General features: G+C 41.5%; 1 protein-coding gene across 2 annotated transcripts; it reads left to right on the top strand.

Moving 5' to 3' along the window:
* Nucleotides 1–1,978: 1,978 nt before the first annotated feature.
* On the top strand, nt 1,979–18,512 carry fbln1 (fibulin 1). Of its 2 annotated transcripts, XM_034878101.1 has the most exons (16): nt 1,979–2,206; nt 5,479–5,587; nt 7,280–7,409; nt 10,721–10,880; nt 11,564–11,626; nt 11,718–11,804; nt 11,923–12,060; nt 12,160–12,297; nt 13,199–13,342; nt 13,907–14,032; nt 14,206–14,331; nt 15,101–15,220; nt 15,509–15,640; nt 15,738–15,861; nt 16,469–16,894; nt 17,439–18,512. In XM_034878101.1, the coding sequence occupies exons 1-15, from the start codon at nt 2,152–2,154 to the stop codon at nt 16,848–16,850; spliced, it is 2,034 nt and encodes a 677-aa protein (XP_034733992.1). In that variant the 5' UTR covers nt 1,979–2,151; the 3' UTR covers nt 16,851–16,894; nt 17,439–18,512. The 2 variants fall into 2 exon arrangements, with proteins under 2 accessions (XP_034733992.1, XP_034733993.1); XM_034878102.1 differs by lacking the exons at nt 12,160–12,297; nt 13,199–13,342.
* The last annotated feature ends 4,134 nt before the right edge of the window (nt 18,513–22,646 follow it).

The raw sequence follows: 22,646 nt of genomic DNA, 5'->3' as shown, positions 1-22,646 counted from the left end.
CAGAGGGGGGGGGGGTCGCTACATCCTCAACTGATAATGTAATTGCTTGCAGGAGCCATATCTGTGCTGCCTACTTTTAACCTATAGGTCCTTCAGAGTTTAAATATTCCAGGACCATGAGATTGTTTTAGCATGTTTAACTTAATTTTCAACAATAATGTATCACTTTTTAATGTATGCTGTAGTGTGTTTGATTTGTGAATAGTGGTTTTCCTACCTTTTGCTGGTTTCCATTCATTTAGCTTACATCAATTGGCAGAACACATGCTAATCCATTACTACCGACCCCATGTCTGCTTTTGTTATTGCCAGGGTTAAATGGTTGTACTGTTAGTGTGGCACTGTAAGTGCAGAAAATATGTGTTTTCACTTTACCGTGCAACTGTAAAGTTAAAGACAAAAAAATAAAGGCAGTTCACTGTGATGGATTACCTCATCAAGCAAGTTCTCTGCAAGCTCATTTTAAAACCATAGGGGGATGTTATTTTCTTAATGGATTTTATTGTGAAAAAAAATGAATACTAGATAACTACATTGAAAAAGGCAGTTGTATTTTCTGATTAAGGAAGATAAATAACGTGACATTTAAACTTAAATTCCCACTCCATACCCTAAGACAGCTCTGCAATAGTGGTACTATGTAGTGAAATCATTGGTGACACGTTTCTGGTAATATGCGTAAAGCAAGCATTGCTGGTGTGGTCTCTTAAAATGTGGTTTTATAGGAAGATTGTTGACAGTGCAACAGAAATGTAGACTATATTGGACTGTAGAGCAGAGATTGAGACGTGACTTGTCACACACTACTCTTAAACAGCACAGTTACCATTTATAGCTGCCATTTACTTGTGGGCTTTCCTGTATGCCTGTGGTGTCCTGATATCAAGTCCTTGTAGATGTTTCTAGAAAGGCTAGACTGGTGGTGGAGACATGTGGCTCTGATTAGAAGATCATTTAACCTCTCTCTGTCACCATGCCCAGAGTCAGCAGACTGATTGAATTTGCAGAAGGCTTTAGTTGGTACAAAATGTTTATAACACAGTCTAGCAATTATTTCTCCTCTCCTTGCCAATTCCGGTAGACTTGTGCGTGTATGTGCATGCATGTGTGTGTGGCTTGTTTATACCCTGCTCCTTCCCACAGTTCAGGATCCCGTTGGCTGACAGTGCGCCCACATCATTGGCACTGCTGCAAATGCTTTAATTCATTAACTTTGAGGAAAAATGTCACATTTTCTTTGATACAGCTGTGAAGTTAAGTAAAATACACATAGGCCCAGTAGTTAGCCTACGGGAACCTTAAATACCACTGTGCAGATACGTTTTTTTTATGTCATCTTTCTGCAAACTCAAATGTAGCAGTGAATAAGTATAGTTATTTGCAGGCAATGACAATTTCCTCTAGAGATGTCCAAAAGGTTTCGAGGCTTACGGACTGGACATAGCCACAAGATATTTTCAAGTTACCCCAAAACCGGCTCCAGATGTTGAGTAATCAGTACACTCATTAGTCACAGACAGAAAAAGTCTACTTTGTTATTGATGGGAAGACAGTTTCCATGTGTGCATGAATAACTTGCAGCACAGTAGCCTGAAGTCACTTACCATTCCTCCTGTAGGCAGTCAGCCCACATCTCCCTATATTTCAGGTCTTACAGGCCTACTGGCGTCAATTATATAAAACCTTTTAAAAGGATAGGCCAAGTTCCCCAATATAGTAATAATTACATAAAAACTCACTCATTCTAAACTAACATTTTATTTGAAGCACTTTGGATGGATGCTTAAATGTGCTTCATAAATAATCTTGTCTTGCCCATAACCAGTATGTAATTCTCAATAGCGAACTTATCTTTTTGATTTGTAATATTCTGTAAATGAGTTTACGTTGAATGGCTTTAATAGTGAGTTCATACTGATTAGTAATGAGTCGCTGTCTGTGGCCCCAGCCCGCCCCTCGCACTGTCATAATTGGACGCTCATTCCTCCAGTCACTCAGCTCCATCCCATCTACGTCTTTCCCGCGGACTGGCTCCTGCGTGTTTAAAGGAGCTCTGCTGTTTATTTACACATTCTGCAGAGAAAACGAGCATAGGCAAGCTCAAAGCTGTCGGACCCCTTTCATTTCCCCTGAATCTCTCTTTCTCATTCAATGGCTCCGTGCGTAGTGCTGCTCTGCTCTCTGTTCGGACTTCTCCTTGGCCAAGGTAAGTTACCTTTCTGTAAAGATCCTGACTACGTGACGACTTTTAATTGAGATAAACCACACCAAGCCAAAGAATGTTATAGGCGGCTGTTTGATGCTAATGTGGGTGGATAATACGATATGCCATTACTTTTTTTTTACATGGTGTTGTGAAGGTATTTACAATAAGAATGCAAGTGGTGATAAGCAAAGAGTGAGACCCTGGGAGGTGATGAATTTGCCACAGGACTAGTTGGGGCATGTGATGAAAGCACAGTTCACAAAGCTGGGTGCATCAAAGTGTCGTAGGTTTGTATTGAAATGAAGTAGGGCTAAAATTGTATAGGCTATATATAACTAAAGACCATGATAACTGCTTTGGAAGGTTTTCTGTTTCTATTGTTTTCCCTTTCAACTTACAATGTAGTTAATGATATTAAGTGTTATGTAAAGTTATGTCTAACTCTTTGCACACTGCCTTGGGTAGGACAGAAATCCAGAGGCTACATATTTATAAAAGTTGAAAATGTCATATCAAAAAGTAAACTGTCTTTAACTTTCTTTCATTCATTGCATTTTGTTTAGGCTTTAACCTACGTGCAACTTGATCCATGAAGTGATACATAAAGATGTCACATTTAAATACAGTTTTGCCAAAGTTGTATGTAAGAGTTGTTCTGCCCTGTAAGTCAAAGGCCAAGTGTTGTGATGCTATGTCAGAACGACCAGTGTCTCACGTGGACAGGGTGGTCCGCACAGAGGAGTGGGATTTATACAGATCCAAAAGTACATGGTGCCCTGGTCACATATGGGGCAACTTTCACAGTCAGCAGGGCCACTTCACTTTTTCTTTGAAGGGGTTGGTGTCATGGATCCATTTGGAGTTAAATTCAGATAGATAGATAGATAGATAGATAGATAGATAGACATATAGAGTGAAAAACATCTACGTTCCTTGACAAAGTCTTTTTTATATCACTGAGATTGACAAAAAACTCCAAATAAGAGACTCAAGTGCAGCCTGTGAAAGAGATGCTCACTGCTGTTGTGATGTCTGAATAAGACTAACTACTCTGCCTGGGCGGAGCTCCACCAGTGGGCTCATTAAGCCGTGTTTACATGAGGCGTCTAGACGCAGGCAAGCCATGTGCTGCTCTGCCAAGAAAGAATGGCCCTCACAACCAGCACTGCTATCCAAGATGGAAATCAGCCCTGTCCAGACAGACAATGCATCACAGAGACAGAGAACTGTGGCAGACTGCATCTAGGCCAGAGCACGGCTGCGCCTGGTTTACCTCCTTTGATAAAACAGCACCACACAGTTTTAAGGCGCTCCTGGTATTTCAATTTAGGTTTGCTAGAGAAGCAGACAGTGGTGGCGTTGGAATGACTCTGTGATGCCTTGTGGGTTAGAGTTAGTTATCAGCAGAGTGCTACTGTGGTAGAAATCTCCAGGACAGAGCAGTGTGAGCTGTTACAGTATGAGACCAAGTGTCATTTAATACAGACAAACTGTATACTTCAATACAAGAGTATTTGACATCTTTCTATAAGGCCTTAATGGCACTCAGTGTACATTTATATCCAAATTATATTTTTGTTAGCTAAATGTATTGTCTCATTGGAATATCTTGGTGTTACTTTGCAAACAGACAGAAGTCTTCAACATTCGGAGACAGGGATAAATAAACTATGAGAGGGCCCACTTGGTGGGCCCATGTAAAAAGCTTTTAAAATGCCATCTCATTTCATCCAGCTGCTACAAGGTTTATTGGCCAGAGGATTCTGGGATTTGCCAGACTTCCAGAAGTCAGTAGTGAGTCAGCTAATGTGGCTGCCTAGTAATAAATCCCCTGTCCATATTCATTCCCGTCTGCCGGCTTAACCATCCTTTCTGCAGTAGCAATGGTCAAGATGTTTTAATTCTGTGCTTTGTTTTTCTGATGCCTACACCGGGGATATTCCTGCATTTGAAAAAAACACAAATGTTGATTATAAGAAACTCTCAGTCATTGTTCTATCTTGCCCCTACTTAGTGCTGGGCGGCAGAACTGGGTTTACACAAGGCTGCAAACTGTTCAGAAGAGTTGAGCGCTTTATTGTAATGCTAAGATTGTGTTATTACAACGTGTATCAATGCAGAAAACTGTTTTTGATGATGACTATTCCTGCTTGTGCTTCATATCTGATTTACTGGTTATAATAAAATATCTCCTGCACCTCTGGGAGAAAGCAGCAAATCTATAAAACTGAGGACTGCTATTCCAGACACTTGTCCTCCCAACGTCATCTAACTCATTAACTGAGGTTGTTGACTCTTGCCAGACTGGTCACGGCAGACGCTGTGTCTCAAACAGATGGATTTTTTTCCGGTGCATTTCACAATCACTATTTCAAAAAATTCCGAGCATTCAATCACTAACCAGCAACAACCCATATTATATTACAATTGCTCAACAAAATGGATTTCATGGTGTGTTTGTTTTTGCTTTTTTATCTCGGAGGACTTGCTGTTAATAACAATACGGCGCACTCATCCTGGTTTGAGCCGAGGGCAAAAGAAAATAGTCCAAGGAGCTGATGTGCCAAAGCTATTTCACGTTTGGCAGATCACACAAACCACAGGCAAATGAATGTGCTTGATGTGATTGGGACAGCTGATTGTTTACAGAGTCGAGGCATTCCTCGCTCTCTAATCCACATGAATAAACAGCTAGATCACCACAGAGATGGGTGTGCTCCAGTAATAAAAAATCCAACAACATATCCATCATTTATTGTTTCTGGAAGAAAAAAAAGACCTACGATCAATTCAAATAGCCAGTGAGATTTAGATTTTTTTTTTTTCATCTTTAGAGGATAATGGCAATATCCTTTTTTGTTCAGGTTAGATTTCCAAATTTAATTATCATCAACCCTTTTTTAATCAGCATTAATCACTTTTATTTTTGCCAAAAGAAAATGTTTGTCTAAGAAATAATGCTTAACATCATAAAAGAAAACTTAAATCATTTCAAACAATTCTGTTTAATCATGAACAGCTTAAAGGGTTCAAAACTACCCTCAAGCAAGTGTAGTAACCTCCTTGTAGATGTGCAGACAGGTGCACAGGCAGCAGTACTCCATCTGGGCTCTATCTCCAGCAGGGATTATGTTGGTGGGGGTCCCCACTGGACCAAACCAGACAATAACTAGATATGAAAATGTCCCTCTGACAGTGCACATTGAATGGGATGTGCACCTTTGCACCTGTTCACATAGACTCAGCTTGTGTTGTTTCTTTAATGTTTGTAGGAGTGGAGCAGATCTCCATCGAGGACTGCTGTAGAGATGGCCAGAAGCACGGCAATGATAACGAAGAGTGTGCGTCCCTCCCTCTCATCTCTGGGTCAAACACATGCAGGTGAGCAGCCTCTATCTGCTACTTTTGCTCTCACTGATTGCAAATCTACACACCATAAGGTTTATGGTTGGTTGGCTAGGGGCCTATTCAGATTCACAAGTCATTCACTCTTGCCCCCTTTTGCATAATCTTTACATTTTCTATCTGAGCTCCTGCAGTATTGGCCCCAAGGGATTTGGCCTGTACCATGTATGGGATGTCTGTAGGCCTATGAAATTGCTTTACCTTACTCCCGTAAATCTCCGGGCACATTATTCACTTCACATGAGGGCAGGAAACACTAATAGTGATGGGATAATAACAGGTCTGCTGGTAACCCTAGAGGGTGTGCTGCCACAGGTTCAGGGCCTATAAGCCAGGGAGATCTGCTGCTGTGAACACACTGATGGCAAACACATTTACCATAACCACCCTAAGTAATCCTAAATTTGTCTAAATTATAGTGTATGGGGAAGAAAGGAAAAGGGCAGAGGTTTGTGGGGGAGCAGGGTGGAAAAGGGGTGAGGGGGGGTCAGAAGAGGGGCTGTTTCATAACCCAGGAAATACCTTAGAGGTGAAACGGGACATAGAGGGAGGATGGAGAGAGGCAATAACAGAAAATCTGAACAATTTCTTCACACACCAAAGGGGGGGAAACAGTATGAAAGAAAAAGAGGGGAGAGAAGAGAAGAGAAAAGAAAAACAGGAGCACAACTGTGCCCTTAAAAGGTTCTGTAGAGGAGGTGTGCGCCTTGAAGTGAATTTGAGATCTACGCTAGTTTATTTGGAAAGAGATTTCTGGTAAGAGTTGATCAAGAGGCTGGTTGGGAGGAGAGAGGAGAGGTGAGGTGAGGGGGGGGGGGCGTTTTGTGCTTTCTGTCTTGTAAAATTGCTGTGAGACAGTTATCGAGACACCCACTCTTAACTGACTGGTCTACACTAACAGACAGCAAATGCTAGACAATGCAATAAAAATCTGATCAAACAGAACCATTAGGTAACTGTTAATACTGGTCTCCTGACAGGGGCTGTGGTTATTTCAAATATTGCTTTTGACATCTAATCAGCCATCATAGTAATATACAGTATTGTATTGATCCCTGTAGAGATATACTTGTATTTAATGAACCTCATTTGCACAGAGCTCAGAGGTCAAGGTTGGCTGGCGTACAACTTGTTTCTCACTTAATGTTTGAAATCTGTAACATTTCATCACTGTTTTCTAAGGAAATTGTGGTGCAATCCTGTCCTGGTGATGTTATTTACCCCAAGCAAACTGTATGTACTGGCAACCGTTAGTAACACAATTAGCGTGCAACTTTTCACCATTCTCAGAACCCACAGCATTCTTGTCTAAAGGGACCAGCTTTTAGTGATATTATACTAAGATTCATTTCACAGGACTGCAATGATGGTTAAACAACAGAAAATGGTCTTGGGAGTGCTGCTCAACCTAGTTCAACTCTAGTAATGTCAGCATTGCAAAACACAATAAACATCCAATGCCTTCCTTAGAATCCACAGAGGACTTACTCAACCCATGCACTTATCCACGCATTTTTAGCGTGACAACTCTGAGATTCCCGTCAGGCTTGCCTCAGGCTAATTTTAATGGGCTGAACTCGTAGGCAGAGTTGTACTGCAGTGAGGAGATTATTGATAGAGCTGAGAATAAATGCAGCACCTGTGTTTTGTGTTTTTTCTTGCTGACAGGACAGTGCAGGAGCAGTGCTGTGTAACAGTGCTTGAGGATAACATGTGCACCACTGGTATCAACGTGGCCAAAGGCCAAGGAGCCTGTGAATCTTTATTCACCAACACCTGCGAGACCAAGACTACAAAGGTGTGTTTGTACCTGTATGTGCACATACTGTACACATGTAAATGTGTATGTGTGTGTGTGTGTGTGTGTGTGCCTTACTAGCTGAAAATACTGTGAATAGAGACAAAAAGAGTAAATTAAACCACAGTGTGCACCAAAAATCTTCCTCTACTCAATCAATGTATAATATATCACTCTGCTGGACAGCCAGTTTAGAGGCAAATGATTGATGAGATGGATGGTGTGCATTTGTGTGTGTCTTTGTCTCTGTGTGTGTGTGCGCTGTGAACAGGATGAGGCATGTCACTCCAGGGAGGTATGGAGCTTGTTGCTGTCAGATAGATTATAAATTCAGACTCTGACTCTAGAATCTTCCGCGGGCTCACGTCCAAGCACTTTTCAGCCTTTTTATTCCTTCAGCCCAAACCTCAGTGTGCCTCTGTATTTTCACAACCTAATCTACACATCAGCACATCATGAAGATAAATGCTTGGCAAAATGAAAAAGGAGGGGTAGCAAGTGGGTGCATCTACTGAACAGGATGAGATAATTGTCAGTGGGACAGCTTGTCTTTACTTGATCGAATGTAAAGTGCTCATACCTAAATGTGCCCAGGTGAGTTAAATAAGAAAAGAAAAAAAATGTGTGAGAAGAAGATGGCTTCACCTACTCTTTCTGGATAAAATAATGTTTAAGTAACCAGTAAACAGTCAGCATGCAGTATCAAAAGGTTTACATTGTGTAACGGGGTGTCATGATGAGTGGATATGACACATGCCTTTGGTGTGGGAGAGCAGGGTTTGATTCCCACTGCTATACATCAACCAACGTGTCCCTGAGCAAGAGGAGTGTGTCCCTAGCTGCTCCAGAAGCGTGCAACCTCTGTATATAGCAATTGTAAGTCGCTTTGAATAAACGCGTCAGCTAAATGACATGTAATGTTTTGTAACAAGAAATTAAAATCAGTCCTCACCTTTAACCCTTAGTGTTTCTGTAAACTTAGGACAGAAACCGAGAACGTATAATCCTAACAATAATAACAATAGTCCATTACAGAAATGCTTGCTGAGAGTTAGATAAGCAGATTGATGCCACCGCCATGTCTGTGTGATATTTTTGGAGCTACAGCCAGAAAACGGTTAGCTTAGCATTAAGACTCAGAGGGAAGCAGCTAGCCTAAGGTAAAAAAAAAAAGAAGAAAAAAAAAAGTCCGCCTACCAGCACCTCTAAGGTTTACAACATTACAGTGTCTGTCTTTTGTTTACAAAAGCCAAAGTGTACAAGTGGAAATTTGTGGTTTTCCAGTTGTATGTGCATGACTATGTCTTGGCAAAGTAGCTTCCTAAAGTGTAGTCGTCATGAGACCAGCCGAGAGAGATCATGAAGTCCCTGCAAGAGTTTAGCACATCATTTCACTTAAAACCACAACCTGTAAACAAACAAGGTAAAATATTAATATGTGAGCTTTAGAGATGCTGGTATATTGATTGTGTTACCTTGGAACTAGTCTGGTTTAATGGAGGTATGGTGCTGGGATAAATCCTGACTTCCAGCCACGCCCCTTCCACTTTATCCACTGTTGCTGAATGGGTAGATGGTTGGCAGTAGCTCGGTCCAAAGGGAGTTAGGTCAGGGAATTAGTCCGGAACAAAGTACAGAGTGTGGATTGGTAGCTGGAGAGATGCCAGTTCACCTCCTGGGTTCTGCCAGGTGCCCTAGAGCAAGGCACTGTACCCCATCCGCCCAGGGCGCTAGTCCAGCACCTGCAGCCTAGTCACTCTGACATCTCTCCATTGTGTAGGGATTTAAAAACAAAACCAAGTGTAAATTGTAATTTCCCCACTGAGGATCAATAAACAGTATAAATTATTATTATTATTATTATTGCTGCATCTGCGTCTTAGACGGTTGTGATTGATTTAAAGAAATACAAACAAGCCATCGTGTTTTTGCCCCCTATTCCTAAATAGATACATAGATAGGAAGGGGGGCAGCCAGACTATACTCCAGACCATCCAGCAGTGGCAAAGTGCTGTGGAGATGTGGTAATGTGATTCTACCTTTTTAGGTTCTTCCCCCAGTTGGCCTGAGAAATCAAACTGTCTCATGGCTCCAGCTTGATACTTAAAGCACAGACGTCTGGTGTCAATCTGCTAGCAATCTAACTCTCTTAAAAAAGCAAAAAAGTCAATACATTGGATCAATACATGTTGTAATGCAAGTTTTTTTAACTCATCTTTTGGCCATGATAAACAGAAAGGCTGTCCAGGCACTCCAAAGTATAGTAACAAATTATAACCCTGAGGAAGGAAATGAATGGCTTTATTGGATTAGCTGTAGTGGTAAAAACTACAATAGCCTTTTTTTTCATTTTTCCTTCATCGTTGTCATTTTTTGGGAATGTCCGGATTGCCTTCCTGTTTATCCTGTTTTTCAAGAGCACCTGACACAGATGATCTACGGTCGAGTTTACAGAGCCACCGGTCATGTCTTTTTTTTTCCTGTACACATGACACTGACATACTATCACCTTTAAGTTGATTTGTTGAACTTGTTTTGTTACTTATTTACACACCCAGCTGTCCTGAGGGAAATATCTGGCTAAATAGTTAGGCTACTATAGTTGCTAACCTTGTCCCTCTGTTGATCGGTGCATGGCAAATAGTGTACAGAGGGTTTTGGGACAGAGTCAAGGCCACAGAAGAAAACACACACAGACAAGGGGAGTAGGAGTTAACAAATATATACGTACCTATATAGAGGTGTCTTATTTGAAAGACTTGTGACATGTGTTCTGTTGTGCTATTACCATTAATACACAAATACACCACACATGGTTACAGTTCACGCATGTAACCTCATTGCCCGAACTAAAACTAAAACACACGCATCCCCCCCACCCTGCTCCTTTCATCCCCTATGCCGACTGACATTACTAGGCTGCCATAATGATTGATTAAGCATGCTTCAGCCAGAGGGGATGATGTCATCTCATCACTGTCTGTCTGTCCGTCTTGCTGACTTACTGCTTTTCATTTGTCTGTCTGAAGCCAGTCAGTTGGCATGTCTTTTTAATCAGCCTTCTTTTTTTCTGTCTGGTTGATCTGTCAATTGCATCCTTCTCACTTGTCAGTGTAAAAGCCTGTTTCATCTACCTCCAGTATTTAACCAACTAACATTATCCCACTATTTCCTTTTTGGTTTCACTTCCTCTGCTACATCAGGGTGGGGGTTAATACTTATCTATGACATGTGTGACACTAGTTTTTCTCTCCTAAGTCTGCATTATTCACCAAAGGTTATTCTGTTGTATTCTACTCCGTGTGCTGTAGATGTGCTGTGACTGTTGTCTTCTGGGGAAGGCGACGCAGGAGCAGGGCCTGCCCTGTGACCACAACCTGTCCGTGGGCTACCAGTGTGGCCTTGTGTCCCGGGCCTGCTGCATGGATGGAGCCCCAGACAACCAGACCACACCCAGAGAAAAAACTGAATGTGAGTGAAAAAAATGCAAAGATAGTTTGCATCAAAATAGGCTACTAACTGTCTTACCAACTTACTAACTAACTAACTAACATTATGGTAAAAAAACAAATAGCACTGTGCCCAAACACATTAAATATCTAAAAAATATTGGAAGATGAGCATAACAATGAAGAATAATATGTAAAACTCAGAGCCACTGTGTTGTCAAACATGAGCCCACACTGCCCCCTGATGGATTTGTGTGGTCATTGCTTTTTAGTCACTGCTTTCAAGGGAGGTAAACACGGACTAGTGTGTTACTCACATATATCATAAACATTTGTCATAGGCAATCCAGCAAAACATTTTTTTTCTTGATTTTATAGTTCCAACTTTCAAGTTGTGAGGATTTGTGTTTTTTTATTTGTCCTGTTGAATAGTAAATTGAGTACATTTGGGGTTTGGACTGATTGACAGACAGAACAAGACATTTAAAAATGTCACCTTGGCCTTTAGGAAATTGCAATGGGCACTTTATTCTATTTTCTGGCATTTAATAGCCCAAAATATTTACTTCATTAAGAAAGTTAACAGCAGTTTAATTAATAATGAAAGTAATCTTCAGTGTCAGCACTGGGAACAAACTTGCAACATTTGTAATGGTCTTAGATAGAGATGTAAGGTGTTAAGATGTGTTTTGTTCTCTCATGCAGTACCAAACAAAGATGAAACCAATGACAATGGAAACAATTCAGTATTAAGTGATCAGTGCAAAGGTATGGTATATGAAGTCAATGAACAAGTTCTCCTAACATTTAATCTTGCAAATGAAGTGATCAATTATCAACGTGTTTGTTTCTATTACAGGGAAATGTGCTCATAACTGTGTGGGAAATGGCACTTGTTCCTGTTTCAAAGGCTACAAACTCAAGCCAGACGGGAAGAGCTGTGAGGGTAGGTAATACTCGTCCTGTCTCTTAAACATTGAAGGTTTCCATTTGTGTGACAGAAGAAATTAGATGTCAGGGAAAATCAGCACAATAAGAGAACCTCTGCTTTCACACACTCTCAGATATCAACGAGTGTTTGCTGGGAGCCAGCAACTGTCGGGGAGGAGAGCGTTGTATCAACACAGAGGGCTCATTCCGTTGCCAGAGAGAGGTCAGCTGTGGGACTGGCTATGAACTCACTGACAACAACAACTGCAAAGGTCAATGCCAATGTGCTTACTTTGCATATTTGACTGTGTTCCTATGTGTTGAGGTATATGCAGCTTTTTTAATGGCAACTTTCCTGTGATTTCTTTCAGATATTGACGAGTGTGAGAGTGGCATCCATAACTGTGGCCCAGAGTTTGAGTGCCAAAACACACAGGGTTCGTTCCGTTGTCTCCCAAATGTCAAATGTGGTCCAGGCTTTATCCAGGATGCCCTCGGCAACTGCATTGGTAAGCGCTACTTAAACAGCCCTTAAAGTTACAGTTGGTAAAACTTTTGTCACATTTGCTGAAACTGTCACTATATCCTGACAGTGCTGCATGAATCAAATCATCCGTCAACAAAAAATCATGTTGTTCTGCCTCCTCCTCGTGCTCGGGATGGTAAAAGAAAAACAACCAATCAGAGCCTAGGCGAGAAATAGGCAATGTAGTAACATTGACTTGATTTATATTTGATGAGCGCTGCCTAGTTTTACAGTTTGACCGCAGTTCACGGGTCTTGATCGACACTAGGTTGGAAACTTGCAAATGCCATTAAGAGCACTAGAGGGAGGCAGAGGAGCCCGATGTTGTTACAGATTAGCTGTCTAATGTGCGCCGTCTGCATATAGTGACAATTTCAAGTCACTTACTGAGCCTTTAACAACAACTGAAAGAAAATATTTCACATGTATATTCTAGGTGATTTAGTCATTAACTGTGAATAACTACCTATGAATAAATAGGCAGATTAACACCGGAAAGCTAGGCGGATGCACACTACAATCTGGAAAAGAGATGGACTGGTAAATAATGCAAGACTAATCAGGGAAATTGGGAGCAGGTGAGTAAGTGGGCAGAGGTAATCAGGGATTGGGTGGGGAATGGCGGGAAAGGGCTTACTTTAGGGCAGTAGAGAGTGGCTGGATCTGTAATGACAGTGAGAGTTATAGGTAAACACAGAGCAGTTAATCTCATTCATGTTTAGGACGTGCCAGATGTCATGACAGTTGTAATGACTTAATGGGCTTTGTCTAAAGCCACCTTTAGGCCAAAGTTTACATTTAAGTAACTGTATTTTCAGTGTTAAAAGATAGATCATAAAAATCTTTTCAAGATTTAACAATGTCATCTGTGTCCGCCTTTTCAGATATCAATGAATGTGTCAGCCAGATGGGCCCATGTCACCGCGGGCAGATCTGCATCAACACAGTTGGTTCGTTCGTCTGCCAGAGGAACTCTGTTAACTGTGGTCGAGGATACCACCTCAATGAAGAGGGCACACGTTGTGTTGGTATGGCTGAAAAAATCCCCATTCCTAGGGAACACTGTTACTAGTCTATAGACACAACGTTCCACTTCTGGGATTGCTCTGTTGCAGTGGGAAATTCCGCTGGATTTCACTCTCTATTCAGCTGAATGTCCGTTACCTTCTATTTTGTTTGTGTTGGAATTTGGATTTTTTGAGGACTATGGTTAACTGCTCCTCAAAAATCTGCAGGGTACATCGAGACAGCTAGCTAGACTATCTGCCCAATGTTAGTTTTCCGTTACACGACTAAAACTATTTTTGAACGTACACATGTTCCATCAAATTAAGTTCTTTCCGGAGGCTATTTTGCAGCAGCAACATGGCTTTTCCCTGTGCTTAGCGCCGCCCAACCAGATTGGGGGTAGTTTAAAGCAATGTAAATAAACCAGAGGACGTTTTTCTCCCATCCTAGAATGCTGTGTGGACTAACCAGACCCTCCACCGCAGCGCTGTGGAGGAAGGTCTGGCAAAGCCAGACTACAGTGTTAATAACCTACCTTAGGTGCATATCATGGTGTTCTTTGTTCTTCGCATGCCCCTCTGCAGATATTGATGAGTGTAAGGGCCCTGAAAAGGTCTGCACAGGTCACGGTTGCATCAACATGATAGGCTCCTACCGCTGTGAGTGTGAGACTGGCTACATCTTCAACAGCATTAGTCGGGTTTGTGAGGGTAAGCAGCTGGTCAATCTTGCCTGACGTTCTTATATAAGTATCTTAATCTGAGTGTATTGTCTCCATTTAAACAGAACAGATATACTGTATATCTACTAGTACTGGTCAAAATGTGTATTTTTAATCTGTAAAAGAGAATTTTTGTCTAATTTGGACTTTGTGTGTCTTTAGATATTAATGAATGCAGGCACTACCCTGGCCGCCTGTGTGCTCATAAATGTGAGAACACTCTGGGATCCTACCAATGTAGCTGCACCACCGGCTTCAAGCTAGCCGCTGACGGCAGGAATTGTGACGGTAAGACTATCCAACCATCTAAATAGCAACTTTTTATGCAGAATGTGTAGTGTACCCTGTAGGAGATACTACATATATTCCCAGTGACTAAAACATTAGAAACTCCTGATCGGCTCTGAGTTGGACAACCCGTTTTTGTTGATTTCAACTGACACATCTGTTCTACTACCTTCAATGGCATCAAGTTGTTTTGGTTTTATTGGTTAATTTATAACATTCTAATTTTAATATTTGTAAAGTATAATGTATCAGGCTGACCCATATAGTAAGGTTTACTCCTCAACAGGTGGGCCTTTATTTGTGACAGGACAGCTGAAGACATGAATCAGACTTTGCCAAGGATAGAACTATAAAAACCCAGGTTTATTTCCATTGATGTCCCAGGGGATTTCACAGTCTAACAATATCTATCAAGAGTTAGATTCAATGTCTGACTTAAATAATACACTTCTGCATTTTACCAGCCATTCTGGTAAAACTAGCAACTGGTAACTTACAAATGGTAGACACCTTTGGAAAACATCCACCCTCAAGGGAACTTACCGTACATCACGATTTTTTTCAAAGTCTGTTATATTTAGGCCCATTCTCCTTATCCTGTTGCGTAACTTTGAAAACAACTGTTATGTTGTCCATATTGAAATGAACGGAAGAGAATCCACCTCTCTGCAGGTGCATGGTAGTTATTCTTGTGATCACTAGGTGTAGCTGTTAGTAAACTACTAGGACAGAGCTCATAATGGTCTGTAATCATCTTTTCTCTGCACAGATTTAAATGAGTGTGGGAGCAACCCATGCAGTCAAGAGTGTGCCAATGTGTACGGCTCCTACCAGTGTTACTGTCGCCGCGGCTACCAGCTCAGTGACATAGATGGCATGACTTGTGAAGGTAAAATGGAACCTTTTTAACAGATACAGTAGTATATTGTGGAAACATATTTTAAAGAGAAAGGAAATTAGTCCTGTATATAGCATGTTCTGGTTGCTATGGTGCTTTTGACCTTGAATATACTAATGTGTTAATATGAAGACTCAGCTCATGTGTAAGCAGCAAACAATATAGAAAACTGTGTTATATATATATAAAACAAATCAATCATAAGCAGTTACAATATATACATTTCTTAAATTGAATCTCTGGTTTGACTAGTTTGTATCTGTCTTGTCACATTTTTAGATATAGATGAGTGTGCCCTGCCCACTGGAGGTCATATTTGCACCTATCGCTGTCACAACACCCCTGGCAGCTTCCACTGTTCCTGTCCTGTCAGTGGCTACACATTGGCACCGAATGGGCGCAGCTGCCAGGGTAAGCTATCCTACATGTGAAGTGTTATGTCAATTTTGATAAAACTCATTTTTTGTGGCTGTTTTGAAATCACATTTTTTTGTCTTTGTGCTCACAGATATTGATGAATGCTTGACGGGAACGCACACATGCACAGTGAATCAGAGCTGCTTTAATGTGCAGGGAGGATTCAGATGCCTGCTCTTCGAGTGTCCAAATAACTACCGTCGTGTTGGAGAGAAGTGAGTATCTGGATTCTGTACTCATTTTTCCAAAACATTTGTTAGCTGACATACACGTAAATTTGTCCTCTACGCTTATAGCAAAATGATAATGAATAGACAGACATTAATAATACATCATCAACATAAAACCTCACACACATAAACACTCATAGAGCAAGATCCACATTCCTTACAGTCAAGTCTGAATGGTCATCCTACCAAGAGCTAGTAGACAATGTCAAGCCTTTCAACCCCCCCCCCCTATTTATGTGTTATTCAAGGCTCTGCATGTCCAGTATGCTCAATGCTGGAATGACGTCAGAAAATGATGGGCTGTAGCATGTTGTTTCAGAATGATGAAATGCATACAGATATTTTTTTTCCCATTAACTCAGTTACAGTAGAGGCTGTGTATGACCTATTCAGGCATCATTGACATAACTTTTTGCATGATCCCACACTGGCCTGTGAAGTATTTTGCTGCAGAGACTGATGTTTCTTCCACTGCATGAAATGCACGGCAAAATAAATTCACACCCGGTCTCTTTCTCTCTCCTTCTCTTTGTGCCTGTTTTGTTCTGTCTTGTCCCGTTCTGCCCTGCCCCCCACTCTTCTTTCTTTGCAGTCGATGTGAACGCTTGCTTTGCAATGACTCTGTCGATTGCCCTGCCCTGCCCCTGAGAATAACCTACTACTACCTCACCTTCCCCACCAACATTCCCGTCCTCACCAACATCTTCCGTATGGGCCCCTCCCACACCGTGGCCGGCGATGATATCCAGATTGTTATCACCTCTGGCAACGAAGGCGGTTTCTTCAAGACGGAGCAAGTTCCCACCGGCGGCGTGATGTCGGTGGCAAAGCTCATCAACCAGCCACAGGACTTTGAGCTGTCTCTGGAGCTGAGGCTTCGCCGCTACGGCACGCTCAGCACATACCTTGCAAAAGTGCTGGTTTTCGTTACCCAGGAGGAGCCCAGAGTACCTTACAATGCCCTACTAGAATAAAAACCGGAGTTAATGTAGGGTTGCACAAGTTACTACACTCTTAAATGTGAATTCCAGTCAATTTCAACACGTAGCTCTGTTGTTTGGTAATTGGGAGTGCTATCAGTAGAGAGAAAAATTTAAACAATCGGTGCTGCCTACACCGAGTTATCCTCCTGCTACAGTTAGCACCCAACAGGCTTAAATAGGGCAAGTGTTAAACGTGTTTTAAGCCTCTAAACATGTGCAGTAATTCCTACTTCACCGGAAAACAGGACAATAAACAGAGGTATGTGCACTCGCTGAATTAACACAATTGTTATGCCTTTCTATCATCTACATCTACTGCAGTCAAATTTGCTGTGTTCACCTGGAAGGAATCACTGTACATGGGTAGGCACTTGCAATGACATTTTGAACATGTTTAGAAAAAAAAAGTTAAAACAAGTTTAAAACTTGCCCTGTTTAAGCCTGTTGGGTGCCAACTCTAGTAGGAGGATTACACGGCACAGGCAGCACCGATTGTTTTTATTTTTCTGATTACTCAAAGCACTCCAAATTTCCAAACAACAGAGCCACGTGTTAAAATTGACCGGAATTCTTCTTTAAAAAGGATGTGTCATTTTAAATGCAACGTCTTGTTGAGAAAAGAATTCATCTTCAACACAAAATTCATTCAGCCAGAAGCCCATTTTACTTCATATTGATATGTGTTGTGCCTATTCTTAAATAAATAGTTTGGGATATTATTTTAGGGAATACTATTGTGCAAAATAGATGACAAGATTCATACCACTAATATCTGTACACTAATTATAAAGCTACCACCAGCAGCTGGCTAACATAGCGCACCTTAAAGAATGGAAAGATGGGTAGAAACAGCTAGCCTGGCTCTAACTCTCAGTAAGAAAGAATGTGCGTATCTTCAAGTGTATTTCCTAAAATATCAAACCATTCCTTTTCACAAATGTCCAATGTATCAAATTACTACAAACCACATTTACTCTGTGGCTTTTGGGGGGGAACTGGTCAAATTATCCATCATCCATCCATAGTCATCCGCTTATCCGTGGTCAGCAGGTCCAGCAGGGGACCCCAACCTTCCCCTTCACGAGCCACATTAGCCAGCCCTGACTGGGGGATCCCGAGGCCTTCCCAGGTCAGGGTGGAGATATAATCTCGGCTCTACTCCCAGTTCCTCACGGATGACTGAGCTTCTCACCCTATCTCTAAGAGAGTCACCAAATTACCCAGCTTCGTCTATTTCACTTTTTTTTCTAAATAATTTCCACAAATATGACTGTTTGACACTAAACGTTTGCTAAAGATGGCATCCTTTTTTTGAGAGTTGATCTGAAAACAAGCAATACAATACAACACACAAAAATCTGAATAAAGAAGCACAGCTTTTTAGTACTGTAGCATTTTACATAATCAACGTTAGGGACTAGAGTTAGGGATAAATTAGTTCCAATTGAATGTATCTTCTTGGAGGTAAGGCATGTAATAGCCGCTAGGTGGCGTTCTCGGTCAAGCTAAATCCTAAAATAGTAACAACCCTACGTTTGCCTACAATTGAGTGTAATTTGATGATGGTTGCATGATAAAGTCTGACATTTTGCAGTACTTTATGGTTTATGTGTTGGATGAACAGTTTTCTATTAAATTGAAATAGAAATAACACATGTTCAAGTCAAATCCAGTTCTTGATAATGGTGCATTGTGGGGTTTAATCAAATACAGCAAAGGGAGCAGATGGAATGTGAAGCCACATCACAGATGAAGGCATAAAGACTTCCTCACATAGTTTCATATTGGTATAATTCCAAGGGCCTCAGTGAAGAAGAAATCCATCAATACATGCACATCTCTAGTAATGTACCACACAATTTAAAGGTGCATGACTATACAAATCTACTTTATCGATAAGGTGTTTTGTACTACACACAACACTAGATAACAACATATTGTATTAATAATTATAGTTATGGTCTCCTGATGATTTTAATTTTTCCTACTTTACTAATGTTTGTAAACACAGATGCAAACCATTCCCGTATTTTAAATCAGCAAAGATGCACACACAAGTCTAATGTCCCAAATATAAGACAAACCCTTCACTTATATTTTATATGTGCAAATATGTCAAATTTCCCACATCCCACATTTATTATGTCCATAAAGTAATTCCACACCTCTAAATTCCAGTCAAAAATGAGCCAGACTGGGCTTTTAATGCATTGTTACTCCCTCTTCCCGAACGTCAGTTACCTTGCACCGCAAATACATCTTTCTGTGGCAGTTATTTTCATGCACATCTCTTTAGCTTCCATTACATTTTAGGCTTAATGTAAAACGCACAGATTTCCACTGCATACTGTGGGTGTAAACCCCAAAGCAGACAGATAATCCAAATGAAGGCTGAGTAAGTGACATGCGATGGGATGCAGTGGCAAAGGAAAGGGAAATGTGCACAAGCAGGAGAGAGTATAAATAGTTTGACGTGCTGTGATGCTGCTGCCCGAGGGCTGTGGCTTATAATAACTGTAAATTCAGATGTCCCAGGTTCCTCCTGTCCTGAGCTGTCAGGCCAGTAAGGATGCACTTGGTCCCTAGTGGGGATATCTTTAAAATAAGAACATAGTGGTGCACAGAACGTTTTTTTCCTCCCCTTTGACATTGAGTTATGGGGCTCTGGGCTCTGGCCGGTGGTCTGAACAATTTGTGGTACAGCAACATCACCGCGCACAGAATGAATGATGCCCTGCAGTGTTTGTGTTGGGGCGTTATCAATGTGCCGACTATAAATAATAATTACCCAAAAAATAAAAGGCCTTATGCTTGACCAGAGGACTTTCATCCAAAAAGTCTGTTTTTCTTTCTGGTCTAAAAGTATTGGGGTTTTTCTCCTGGGCTGGGCCACGTGAGGCATGGGTGAGATGAAGAAGGCATACATTTGTGCACACACACACACACACACACACACACACACACACACACACACACACACACACACACACACACACAGACACAGACTAAAGCATGTTTGCATGCACAAAGGCCTGCATGCACAAAGAAACATACACATGCCTATAGGTATTTCGGTGCAGACATGCAGTAACACACACATGGAGCTGTAATTAGTTCCACTTGCTGCCCCTGCTTTCAAGTGCTCGTCTGTGTGCAAGGGATCAGTTCATCCTGGGTCATTATCTTCTCGTAAATTTACTCTCTAACCCAACAGAGCTTTCACCTCGTCCTATTGAGCCCCACTCGGGTCTTTCTGCAGCTCAGGCCCTGGTATTATAAACTAGGAGAACATTTTGTGGGTTTGGCGCTGGCCAAAGTAAAACTTGGACCCACCCGCTAATTGCTAATTACAAGCCCCTACCCAGTGGTGGCTTGACTTTTTGTCAGGGGCTTCACTCCTCGCTGTCCATGGAAGAAGTCCTGCAACCCAAGCCGGGCCTGGGCTTTCAGCTGCAGCCTATAGGTCCCCTGAGGCGCGCCAGAGATCCACCGCCCATGACTCACAATGTGGCTATACGGCTGCCATGCACATTAACTGGACTTATACATGGTAACTTGGCTGGATTTTTATAACCCAATATGACCATGTACCGACTTGTCTCCGTTGTGAAAAGTTTAAATTTAACATCTTGGATTTCGAAGTCAAGGCTTTTATTGTGTTTCAATAGCTCTCTCGTGATCACAAGATCCTCATTGTTTCAAAGACACACTCTTGATTTACGCGGTTGTTAGTGCCTTAGAAACCTCTCTCAAAGTCTACTGTAGCAGACAGGTAGTGAATAGCGCTACTTCAGGTGGCGTTAGCCTTAGGATTCAGCAGAGGCCCTACATTCCCTCCGACCTGTCACTGATTAGTCTGTGGAATAAACAAAGCCCTAAATAATAGGATGAGAGCTGCCCTGAGGAGAGACTGGGGAGTTGTCTAGTCATGTTGCTCACAATTTAGGAGTCTTTTAGAACACTCCCTTGCCCCATAAATCCTCCTCAAGAGATTATCTGATGTGAAGCCGGGGATGCTCAGCAAATCCAAATATTTTCCTGAGCTGGTTGTGGATCATTCTCTATGAGTGTAGTAATTCATTTCCCACACAGTTTGAAATCAGAAAAGCATCAATGGCAGCGCTGTTCTCCACAAGCTGCAAAGGTTGGCTTTAGCATGAGCCATTGTTGGTTTATTATTCCTTGAAACCACGTAGAATATGATTGTTTTTTATGTTAACTGCCATATCCAGTATTCCTGCAGTTTTGTTCAGCTATTGTTTGTGTAGCGGCCATTGGAGTTGTCACACTGAGTTCTAGATTACGCAGTGGGCTGTTCCCAAGGATGCCCTGTTATTGTGTGTTATTGTGAGGTTTATACCCCAAAGGCGGTTAACTCTGAAGTCTTCACATAGACATTACCTAAAGGTCAGAGGCCATGTGTGTTTGTGTTTTCTTTTGTTGTGGGTGTGTATGTTTGTTCTCTCCTTTAGAGTGGCGAGGCTTGAACGCTCGGACACCGTTCGCTGTATGAAGTCCTGTCAGCCCAATGACGTCGCCTGTGTACTGGACCCAATGCGCTCTGTGTCCCACACCTTCATCTCCTTGCCGACCTTCAGAGAGTTCACAAAGCCAGAGGGTAGGTAAAAGTCGATTTCCTATGTGCATAATGATGGAAATTTTGGAGTAATCCAGATGGGCGAACATGCAGAAAAAGCAGTTCCTTGGGGAATAAACAATTCTTAAAGAATTTTGAGAAATACACTTAGGCTATTACATTTTTTGACAAGAGTTAGATGAGATAATTGATACCACTCACATATGTGTCGGGTAATTATGAAGGTTTTGGTTAGCTTATTTTAGCATGAAGACTGGAAATAGTTATATTATAGCCAATTTAAAATCTCCACATACAAAAGTTTAGTTTAAGGGAATGCTATATTTAGAATCTTTTCACCGCTTTACCTTGCTGTCAGACAACCCTTCCCAGTTCCTTCCATAGTTTCTCTCTCTCTCTTTCAGTCATTTAGTCTCTCTGCAAAATGTTTTTGTTCAGTATACCTCAGTTAATATTGGTGTAGGCCTACTCTTGTTTTCACAGTGAACGGCATTTCCTCATCACTGTCATAATCACTATTTTTTCTTCGTGTATTACATAAACCCCAGAGTCAGTCCCAAACAGCTGTTCTTTGACAAACAGCAGTGCACTGTACCAAAAGAAACAGCTGTCTGTAAAGCTATTCAAATACTGTAGCTAAAGCGTACACTTGAACTGACATTGAGGTTTTTTTTGGTGGGCCTCTCTTTTTAGCTGGCTAAAACACATTTAGTTTCTGTTTAGAGTATGTATATATTAGTGTGTATATATTGTTTGGTTGTTTTGTGTGTGTAAGCACATTGGGAGCAACGGAATTCCAAAGTAAAATTCCTTGTATGTGTCCTCATACCTGACAAATAAAGCTGATTCTGATTCTAAGAGACTATCCACAGCAGTGCGCGTGTCAGGACTCCTGCTGCTTCTAGTGCTATGCTGTCACCTACGTGTTATTATGGAACCCACGTAACTTCTAGGCAAGACCCACCCTAGATTAACATTCACACACTATCCTGGCCAGGCATCCATGTTTACGCAAGGAAACGTAACTTGATTTGTTTAGGCCCTATCCCCTGACCAATCGGCTATCTAATCATCACTCGCGGACAATGCCTAACCCCAATCAACTGAGCTGCTTAGCCTTCCTATGGTGTTAGGGTCCCGACGGACCCGTTTTGAGTTTTAACATGCATAAAAGCACTTCATACATTTGT

Source organism: Etheostoma cragini, chromosome 8 (assembly GCF_013103735.1).
Source record: "Etheostoma cragini isolate CJK2018 chromosome 8, CSU_Ecrag_1.0, whole genome shotgun sequence".
In the NCBI taxonomy this organism is placed as follows: domain Eukaryota; kingdom Metazoa; phylum Chordata; class Actinopteri; order Perciformes; family Percidae; genus Etheostoma; species Etheostoma cragini.
The sequence above is the reverse complement of the archived record's forward strand: the minus strand, read 5'-3'. Positions and strand labels throughout refer to the sequence as shown.

What these genes read in the sequence shown, in the direction of transcription:
- fbln1 (XM_034878101.1), top strand. Translation starts at nt 2,152, where the DNA reads ATGGCTCCGTGCGTAGTGCTGCTCTGCTCTCTGTTCGGACTTCTCCTT. An exon ending in ATTAAGTGATCAGTGCAAAG is followed by an intron (nt 11,627 to 11,717) that starts GTATGGTATATG and finishes TTTCTATTACAG; the next exon opens with GGAAATGTGCTCATAACTGT. An exon ending in TGACAACAACAACTGCAAAG is followed by an intron (nt 12,061 to 12,159) that starts GTCAATGCCAAT and finishes GATTTCTTTCAG; the next exon opens with ATATTGACGAGTGTGAGAGT.